We start from the raw sequence: 9,988 nt of genomic DNA on the forward strand, positions 1-9,988 counted from the left end.
TCTTACGTGACAAGTTAATAAAACTCTGAAGCACCACCAAATTGGGTCAACCAACTAACACAGTTCCTCAACCAAACAACTAAACCTGAACAAACCGTATCTGATTCAAACTTCAAACCCGTTGCAAGTTCCATTTAGACAAATCAGAGGCAAAAACAAAACCAACCCAAACGGTACAACTTAAAATATATAGTTAAAAAATCAAAATATAAACAGAAACAGTGGTTTACCCACCACTCACACTTCTAAAGTCAGCATCTCTCATCAAAAAAGGCAGAATCTTCTTATCTTTATCGTTCTAATAAACTTTCCTTTTGCTTCGATCATACCAAAGACTAGCTTCATGCGCATATATATACCATTATTCCAAATTCAAACTTATGATAATACCCTACCATTTGTTTATTACCTATTATTTTTTCCCTCTAATGAGGTTTCATTTACTCTCAAGCTTCATAAACCATAATTGAGCTCTTTCGTTTGTTTCGTTGCAACAAACGAGGCCCATACCCCAACATCATTAACCGTCAACCGAAGACACAGAACAGTTATGCTTCCGTTATTCGGTTACCTTCACTTAACCTTCTTCCTCTTCTATTATGTAACCGTCTTTAATTCGCGCCCTTGCTTTGGCGCCAGGATGGTTCCTGAATCCGAATCCGTAACCGTAATAACAGCCGAAACTCACAACGCTACTGCCACGTGGCAGGAATTCTCAAAGTTCCTTCACGCAGAGAGGGGCAGCCAAGTCAGCGGCATATGGGAGCTGAAGGAGTACTTCCACCGTTTCGGGTACCTCACTCTGCCGGAAACGGCGCAGAATTTCACTGACACATTCGACAAGCAGTTAGAGTCCGCACTCTTCCTTTACCAGAAACGGTTGGGCTTGCCGGTCACTGGAAAACTCGACTCCGAAACGATACACGCGATCGTGGCCCCGAGGTGCGGTGTTTCGGATGCTGCGCACCACAGGATACATGCCACGCGCCACTACGCTTACTTCGACGGGAAGCCCAGGTGGCTCCGCGGTTCTCCGATGACTCTGACGTACGCTTTCTCGCCGAACAACATGATCGACCGGCTAAGCGTGCCGGTAATCAGAGCGGTGTTCCAGAGAGCGTTTTCGAGGTGGGCAACGGTGATTCCGGTGAATTTCCAGGAGGCGGAGTGGTACGATGCGGCAGACATCAAAATCGGATTCTACTCGGGCGATCACGGCGACGGAGAACCGTTCGATGGAGTATTGGGGGTGTTGGGGCACGCGTTCTCACCTCAGAATGGGAGATTCCACTTGGATGCGGCGGAATCCTGGTCCGTTGATTTTGAGCGGGATAAGTCAAGGGTGGCCGTTGATTTAGAATCGGTAGCAACGCACGAGATAGGTCACGTGCTTGGGTTAGGTCACTCTTCCGTGAAAGAAGCGGTAATGTACCCGAGCCTGAGCCCAAGGAAGAAGAAAGTGGACTTGACAATTGATGACGTGGAAGGGGTCCAAGCTCTTTATGGCTCTAACCCCAATTTCTCATTTAGTTCTCTCTTACAGTCTGAGAATTCCTCTAATTTCGCTCAAGGGCTAAAAAGTTGCTTCTCTAAATGGACTCTCACTTTAGCTCTTGGGTTCCTCTTATTATTTTTACGTCTATGATTTTTGTTTTTAATTCCTCATTCATACATGAATTTCATTCTTTGGTTAGTCAATATATATATGTATGTAAAAATAGGATACAAAACCTGCCAAAAGCAAAATCAATACAAAATACAAATGATACTGAAATTCAACGGGCTAAGCCTTTGCAATTCATCTTTCATAGTAATTTTGTACATGTTATTGTTGTGTCATTTTTATTTAAATATTCTTGGAATATTTCTTTTTCAAAAAAGGGTTTTCAATCAAGATTTCAATTTATAATTGGTTGCATCAATTATGGGTTAAATGATTGGAAGACTAGAACTTTCTCTCTATCATATTACTAAATCTATTTTGGCAATTATTCATTCTCATATAATGCAAATTACAAAAATTCTTATTAATGGTTGACAAAATTTTTGGGTAGATTTTATCTGCAATGGCACATACGAGTCAAGAAAGACTCACTTTATCAGTAGGGATAAAATCTATAAACGGAAGGAGAATATATAATTATTCTCTGTAATTTGTTTTCTCTGATCTTTTTAGCCTGTTGTTCAATTTAAAAAAAAAATCAAAAGAAGTAAAGGTTATAGTCTTTTAACATGGAAATTGGTAAAGCGAATGGACTTTTTTTTGGGATTTGAGACCGCATTTCAAAAAAACAAGAGCCGCGAAAATAGCGAAGAAGGTTGAGGGAATACATGATGACTTAATGAGACTATGCTCGTACGAAAATTTTAAAATAATAAAAATAAAAAGGAACTTGTCGTGAGAGGATAGAATAAAATTGACTGAGTACATGCGTCACCTGACTATGGAAGAAATAGATGAGAGGTATCTCCTGGAATTGAAGATATATATCCTTGTCACATGGATATACTAAGAAACTATCCATGTTAGCTAACGTTCCCATCCAAGACTCCTTGATTCCAAGTTGGGAAGAGATTAAACGTTTTCGCCAAAATGTCAATCACAATCATAGCGAGGTGAGCAAACACTCAGGCCTACAAACAAAAAATGGACAAATTTTAATAATTTATTGATGTTTGAACTGGTAGAAATCCAATAAGTCTTCTTTCCATTATTGTTCTTCTTTTGTCCCTTTAGCAGCTTGCGCATGAAGAGTGGACATTAGAATTTAGAAACAAGAAAGATCTCTATAGTCTAATTAAAGGCCCAATATTTAATTCTACTAGATCCAACTCTTTTTTTTGGACAAAAAATGTTGACCGGAACCCTTGTTTGCGCTAGTAGGAGCCTAGGGGGTTTAGATTGGTGTCAGTTGCGTAATCTGTGAAAGACAATGGCATCATCGTGCAGCAGAATGTTACAAAGAGCATCGACACTTTCTTTGATTAAATCGGCGGTTAAATCAGGCGTTGCTGGTTGTCGATTATCAAGATCAGCCCTCCCCAAATCCACCTCCAAACTTGGCCGCTCATTCTTAATCAGGAACATAATTGCGGCGGAATGGGGATGCCTTGAATCGATGTTGCCACTACACGGCGCTGTTGCGTCGTGCCTAAGGTCGCGGTCAAGTTTTCAGGGTACTCTCTCGTGCAACTTTCGGGGCCCCTAACATAATTTGTACTAAGCACGTAGTTGATTAGGTATTCTCTTCAGCAATATGATTAGGTTTACATTTTCTGTTCTCTTACATGTTCTATAAATGATTGATATATGAGAATGCCGTACACAGTAACCATTGTGTAGGAATTTCTGTTGCAGTTGTTTTGTTTAGTCTTGGCTTTCTTATGTGCCTTAAACTAAAGCTTGTTGCTGAAGTAAGATTAGTTGTACTTATTCAAGTATGAAAAACCGATATGGCATAGCTAGAACTGCAGAGAGTCAACTGATCTTGTTCTTCTCTGTATATTATACGTGCTTTTTTCAATTAAGTTGAATACACGATCGTTCATCTTCCAGTTGTTTCTCTTGTTGATTCTAATCTATATAACAAAGCGTTAAGGGAGAGATTGTATTAGAAAGTATGGTGAGTTGGGTACCCAGGAAGATTAATTTTTTCAATATTGAAGTTCTACTGTATTTTACTATTTCCTGCTCTTGCATTGCCATTCCTAAAACACCATCTTGCATCCTCCAATGTCTTATTTTCTTTACTTTTGCTATGCTTTCATTAATCATCCTACGAGAGCCCCACTTGAAGACAAACTCAACTTTTTCTTCTAGATCACCGAACAAAGATATCCATATTTAGGGCTGGGTAAAACAGCCTCACTATTCTGAAAATCCGAAAGATACCTTCCTGTGATGTGGATTCATGTGTTACAAGACTCAACTTCTATCCAACTAGAACCTGCTTCTTTGCGCACTTGTTTTTTACTCATGAGACCCCTAATTGCATCCACATCTTCCCATCTTCCTAAAGATGCATACATGTTAGACAACTTCACATAAACGTAATCTTCATCTCTCTCCAATTCAATCACCTTAGCACCTGCAGTTTCTGCTACTTGTATATCTCTCTGTGTTCCACAAGCACCAAGCAAAGCCCTCCAAACTAATCCTTGAGACTCAAAACCAAGTTCATGTATCATCCTCTCTGCTCTCCACAACTCTCCTTTTTGACCCATCAGCCGTATCATTGAACAACAATGCTCAACAGATGGTGTGATCCCATGGTCGTTTATCATAGATTCAAAGAAATGAATAGCAACTTTAATGGGAATTTGGTTATGGGAACATGCTGATAAAAGGTTAAGAAATGTGATGCGATCCGGTTTTATATCTCCTTCCATTTTCAGCATCTTAAAGAGTTCAATAACCTGTACAGAATCACCATTGCGAGCATAGCCATACATCATAGTGTTCCAGCTTATCAGATTCCTGTTAGGCAGTTCATGGAAGATCGATTCGGCATGCTTCACTTGCCCACATTTTGAGTACATATCAATTAATGCACTTCCAACCACTACAGATGTATCTAAGCCACACTTCATAGCACAACAATGGATCAACATTCCCCACGTTAAGGCTGCAATACTAGCAAGTCCATTTAAGATGATTGAAAATGTAAACTCATCCATCTGCACGTTTCTTGAGTGCATTCTGCTGAATATATCCAAAGCCTCTCTAGCTCGATTCCTATTAACAAACCCTGTAATTATGGAGTTCCAAGAAGATGAATTCGGAGTTGGCATAGTTAACAAAATCTGAACAGCATCTTCTATATTCCCCACATGAGCAATGCCGTTTATCAACCCATTATAGGAAATGGTATCAGGGTTGGGCATAAGGTGCAAAAACCTGTATGCAAGTTGAATGTTTCCGTTGTTTGCAGTTGCTGCTATAACTGAATTCCAAGAAATAACGTCCTTGTCAACAATCTCAGAGAAAACCCAGACACCATCCTCAACTAACCCACATTTACCATACATGTCAATCAAGCAGTTTGCAACAACAGTGCCATCAAGCATGCCCAATTTGACAATCACAGAATGAATTGACCTTCCCAATATGAACAGGCTCAGGTGGCCGCAAGCAGCGAGAGCAGACGTAAAAGAGAACGCGTCAGCACAAACCTCGGACCTTCCTAAGCACCTGAACAAACACAAGGCTCTCAGAAACTGGCCAGCTTGGACATAACCGGAAATCAAAGTGTTCCAAGAAACAGCGTTTGGTTGAGGAGTTTCATCAAACACCTTGTGAGCATAAGCAAGTAAGTGCATTTTCACGTAGAATCTGATGAGTGAGGCGGAGACATAGACGCGGGAAAAATGCCCCGAACATAGAATGTAACTGTGGAGCTGTTGTCCAAATGAATAGGAGCCTAGGTCAGTAGTAACTCTTACTAGGTTAGCAAGAGCATATGCATTTGGTTTAGTCCCAGAATTGAACATTCTGGATGCTTCAAATAACTCCAACTCTGTATTGGTTTCACCATGGACAAGGGAATTGATGGTAGTTACGCACATGAAATTACTACGTCCAATGCTAATATTAGTTTGATCAAAACTAGTGTTACTGCTATATGCCAGGTTTGAAGGAAATGCATGAGAATGATGTGCCTTCTCGAATTTTCTTGCTACATTGAAGAGAAACCTTCGCATGGCTTTCTCTCTGCTATGCTAGGCTACACGTACTAGATTTTGCAAGAGACCGAAAAAATGCTATTTGATTATTTATGGAGTTACCTACTGTATTTGACAATGGTATTTGTGGATAATCAAATATTTTCTTTTCAAGTTCTTTTAAGGATTTTTTAATTTTAAATTATATCTTTTTCAACTAATGAATTATAATTCAAATGACATAGTTAAAGTGCAAGCAAAATTTATTATTTTTAATTATTAATCTAATTTTTTAAATTTAGCAATTCAATACTATATTTTAAGTTTATATTTTTAAATATTATTAATTAATTATTGACTAAACAAAAATTGTATTGACCTTCTAATATTCGTTCATTAATTATTATAAAAAAATTTAAAGTGATGAGAATTATAAAATAATAAAATAAAAGATTAATCATATTGAATTAATGAATTTGTAATTTTTATTTTTGATTAAAATATAATTTTTTATTTCATTTCAATAATTTTTTATTCTGAGTAAATGATAAATAGACTCTTTGACTTTTTATCTCAAAGACACATAAATTATTGGCTAATTAAAAATACAAAAACATCCTAACCTTCTAAAATGCGAGACATCTAAGTCCTTTCGAAAAATCGATTTATTCTTATATATTTTAGAGAAAAAAACTTAAATGTCTCGTATTTTAAAAAGTAAAAAATAATTTTATATTTTCAATTTGTCATGTTTGTTTGTTTTTTTTTTTTTTTTCATTTTGAAAAGGATTTGATATAGTTATTATAATATAAAACTCTCAAATTTACCGAAGAGAAACAGGCATGGTTTGCATGGGATCTTCGAAACCGTTCACTGAAAGGTCATGTTTCCGTTGCTTGAATTAAACAGTTGATAGTAAATGGAGTTTTAGAAACCCCCATTATAAAAAATTGTTTCTTCTGTAAAATAGACAATGGGAAGGACAATCCTTTCTCTATTTATAAGAAAAACTCCAGATTTAGATCAGAGAAAATCATTTCAGCGTTAGCCACATACAGCTATTTATATCATAGTAAAAATTGTAGAATAAAACAAGTCAAACCACAGAGAATGGTAGGTACTTATTGAAAACACAATCATCATCATCATGAAGGTTAGCTCCATCGCCTTGAACAAAATACAAAGGATTTATATGATAATTAAAAGGAACATACATACAGGACCAAAGAAGGTAGCATATATGCCACCGTTCTCCGAAACGTATGCATAAAACGCAAGAAAAAATGAAGACAGGGCAGGGTAGTGCAAGATATCTTCTCTTGTGAATAGGAAGCCAAAAGATGGCGATGGCGGAAATCAGAAATAAGAAGGTGGTGGAAGATGTTGCAATAATCGGAGGGTTGATCGGAGTCCAATTTATCTACGCAGGGAACGCTTTTCTGATGAGTTATGCTATGTCATTAGGCCTTACCTCTCTTACCATTGTTATTTTCACTTCCCTAGCTACCTTCCTTGTTCTCTTCCCCGTTGCCTTTTATTTTGAAAGGTCCCTCTCTCTAACTTCTCCCTGAATGGCTGTTAAGAATGCGGTTTTTAACAGAGGTTAGTTTTATCATGTTTTATTTGTATCTATTGCAGGACTAAGTGGCCCAAGAAGTGCAAACTCAAGCTGATTATGCAACTCTTGTTTCTTTCATTTGGAGGGTAAGGAACACTTATCACTCATTCTTTAATTTCATATGATGAAAATTGATTAGTCCAGTGTCTATCTTGAAACAACTTAATTTTGTGTGAGTTAGAATCGCCTCAATTGAGATGTTCAATCAAGGGAAAGTAGAGAGTGGCCAACTTAAAAAGCAAGGTGCATAAGTCATCACAGCTTTGCTTAGCTTATCTTTTTATAATGATTAATGAAAGATAGGCAGTCTTTTCTTCGGGAATTAAGTTGTTTAAGGACTTTGAGAATTTAAATTATGGAATGTGAGAGAGATTGGAAATGACTAATGAGTAGTAGGTTAGAAGTTGAGAAACATAAGAAGCTGTTGAAGGAAAATACTGACTGCATAAGCGGCCTATATTGGTTTTTATTGTTCTTTTCCTTTGTCCTCTTATTAATGATAACATTCAATGATAATACTTGATTAGTTTAATTACAGCAGGCTAGGTTGACCCAAACATTGCTGCAGTAATGTATTCCAAATTGTTACGTACCTATATAGGAAAAGAAAATAAACATATTATAAAACAATCCTTACCTTATGGTATATTAATTATTAATCCAATTTTTTAAAATAAGAGATGCTATTGTTGTGCAGACTAGCTTTCCAGTGTCTGTTTCTGAAAGGAATCAATCTAACTTCACCAGCAATGGGAACTGCAATGCCAAACCTTGCACCGGGTCTTATCTTCATCATGTCTTGGACTTTTGGGTAATCTAACTAACATTAAGATCATATGGTGATCTATAAATGCTTTAACTATATCCAAGATGCCAAGTAAGTTCTTAATTTGCGGGCAGGTTGGAGAGTGTAAACTTAAGGAACACACATAGCAAAGTAAAAATCTTAGGAACACTGCTATGTGTTTTTGGGGCTCTCACAATGAGCATAATGCAAAGCATTTCTGCTCCTCCGGAAACCGGTTTTGAGGCTACAGTTCAATCATCATCGACGCCATTGCAGTTTGTCTTTGACAAGCACAAGATGATTGGCAGCCTCTATCTTGTCGCTGCAGTCTTCATACTGTCGAGCAGTGTCGTCTTGCAGGTACCATGTGATGTGATCCAGTTAAAAATTTTGCATTAGAAAAATGTTAAAAGCCATGAAGTTTATAAAAGAATTATAATGCAGGCTTTTGTTCTTGGAGATTTTGCGGCACCTATGTCCTTGGGTGCAATAACGTCCTTGTTAGGGGCCTTCATGACCGCAGTTTTTCAGTTACTTACAGAGCACCAAGTGAAAACTGATTGGCAAGTTCTGCGTTTTAAAGACCTAATTGGCTATTCTTTTCTGGTAATTTCAAAATAAATGCATCTTGATGCTTAGTTAAGCCTTGGCAGGGTAATCTTAACCTATATTGAAAATTCCGTTGTTATTACTATTAGTATGATTTATTTATATGAATAAAGTATGGTAGCTAGTCTAACATTAAAGTGGATGAGGTATGGTTATTTATGGCAACCACATGTTATAGTTTCAATGTCATAAAGGCAAAAAATTCTAATATAGACACACAGGCAGGTGTAGCGAGTGGAATATGTTTAAGCTTCAATGGTTGGGCACTTAAGAAGAAAGGACCAGTCTTGGTCTCCATGTTTAGCCCCATTGCTACAGTCTGCTCTGTCATTTTCTCCTTTGTTACCATGAGAGACACTATTAATTTTGGAAGGTATAACTTTATTGACATTCCTAGCTAATATTAATTATTACAAACGTTATTCATTTATTACCAATACTACTGCTTTGCAGCATTGCAGGTATGTTACTCATGTTCACTGGCTTGTACTTAGTTCTTTGGGCCAAAGACAAAGAAGGCAACGCAAGAGGAAATAATGGCAATGAGATTGAGAAGGCTTTTTTAAGTTGATTGTGTTTTCAATTGTGCAAATAGATGCACATGCTGTGACCAAGATTGGAAAAGTTAAGCGTGTTATGAAAACAGCGATTTAACATGATATAAAGAAGGGCAAATAATGTAGCTGACTTCCTTGCAAAACGAGCTGCTCTACAGATTCGAACTATGTCAAATGACCGGTTTCAAATGATGATTTTTTCGAATTTGTCGTAGTGTGTTGAGAAGATCTAGTGTTTCTTCTTTTCTTTTTTCATATACATATATATACATATGTTACATAATACAGTTGCATACTTTGTATTGCCCAATAAAATTAAAATGCAGCAAAATAGCAATTTGATAGAGTTTATTTTGTATAGTTGGCAGATTGATTAGTTTGTTAGATTTAAATTTTACACCACTAGTTAGATATTTAATTTTTCTTATTTGTACACATATAGCTTTGACTCTTTGAATTAATTGAATCATTCCAAAATTCCTTTCTCTCTCAATCACAATCTCGTTCTTTTCTCCTCTTTTTTCTCTACTCAAAGCTGCATCACAAGCCTTCTTCTCTTCAAGCTTGCTCTTGCAAGTTATTTAAATTGCAAGCTCGATACCATTTTACATGGTATCAGAGCCTCCAAAATCAGAAAAGGCAGATCAGTCATCAAATCCAAATGCAAGTCATTCATAGAATTTCGCTGTAGATTTTGAGAGATTCACTACTTTCATGCGTCAATTCTCTCAGTTTTAAGCACACATCGGCAGATT

General features: G+C 37.0%; 3 protein-coding genes across 3 annotated transcripts; 2 read left to right on the forward strand and 1 right to left on the reverse strand.

The window, feature by feature from the left end:
• LOC130957914 (metalloendoproteinase 1-MMP) lies at window positions 1-1,774 on the forward strand. Its single transcript, XM_057884762.1, has one exon. The coding sequence runs from the start codon at window positions 551-553 to the stop codon at window positions 1,643-1,645; it is 1,095 nt and encodes a 364-aa protein (XP_057740745.1). The 5' UTR covers window positions 1-550; the 3' UTR covers window positions 1,646-1,774.
• Window positions 1,775-3,510: 1,736 nt separating this feature from the next.
• LOC130956274 (putative pentatricopeptide repeat-containing protein At5g47460) lies at window positions 3,511-5,718 on the reverse strand. Its single transcript, XM_057883319.1, has one exon. It carries the CDS (start codon window positions 5,698-5,700, stop codon window positions 3,910-3,912), a length of 1,791 nt encoding a protein of 596 aa, XP_057739302.1. The 5' UTR covers window positions 5,701-5,718; the 3' UTR covers window positions 3,511-3,909.
• A 1,290-nt stretch (window positions 5,719-7,008) lies between these two features.
• On the forward strand, window positions 7,009-9,449 carry LOC130957118 (WAT1-related protein At5g47470). The gene is made up of 7 exons (XM_057884006.1): window positions 7,009-7,208; window positions 7,301-7,366; window positions 7,978-8,091; window positions 8,181-8,427; window positions 8,512-8,673; window positions 8,898-9,049; window positions 9,130-9,449. Exons 1-7 carry the CDS (start codon window positions 7,009-7,011, stop codon window positions 9,245-9,247), a joined length of 1,059 nt encoding a protein of 352 aa, XP_057739989.1. The 3' UTR covers window positions 9,248-9,449.
• Window positions 9,450-9,988: the final 539 nt, after the last annotated feature.

Source organism: Arachis stenosperma, chromosome 10, assembly GCF_014773155.1.
Source record: "Arachis stenosperma cultivar V10309 chromosome 10, arast.V10309.gnm1.PFL2, whole genome shotgun sequence".
Lineage (NCBI taxonomy): Eukaryota > Viridiplantae > Streptophyta > Magnoliopsida > Fabales > Fabaceae > Arachis > Arachis stenosperma.

Bases quoted from the DNA above. Each gene is read 5' to 3' on its own strand.
- LOC130957914 (XM_057884762.1), top strand. From the start codon at position 551: ATGCTTCCGTTATTCGGTTACCTTCACTTAACCTTCTTCCTCTTCTAT.
- LOC130956274 (XM_057883319.1), bottom strand. From the start codon at position 5,700: ATGCGAAGGTTTCTCTTCAATGTAGCAAGAAAATTCGAGAAGGCACAT.
- LOC130957118 (XM_057884006.1), top strand. From the start codon at position 7,009: ATGGCGGAAATCAGAAATAAGAAGGTGGTGGAAGATGTTGCAATAATC. The intron at 8,428-8,511 runs GTACCATGTGAT...ATTATAATGCAG, and splicing joins CGAGCAGTGTCGTCTTGCAG to GCTTTTGTTCTTGGAGATTT. The intron at 9,050-9,129 runs GTATAACTTTAT...ACTGCTTTGCAG, and splicing joins GACACTATTAATTTTGGAAG to CATTGCAGGTATGTTACTCA.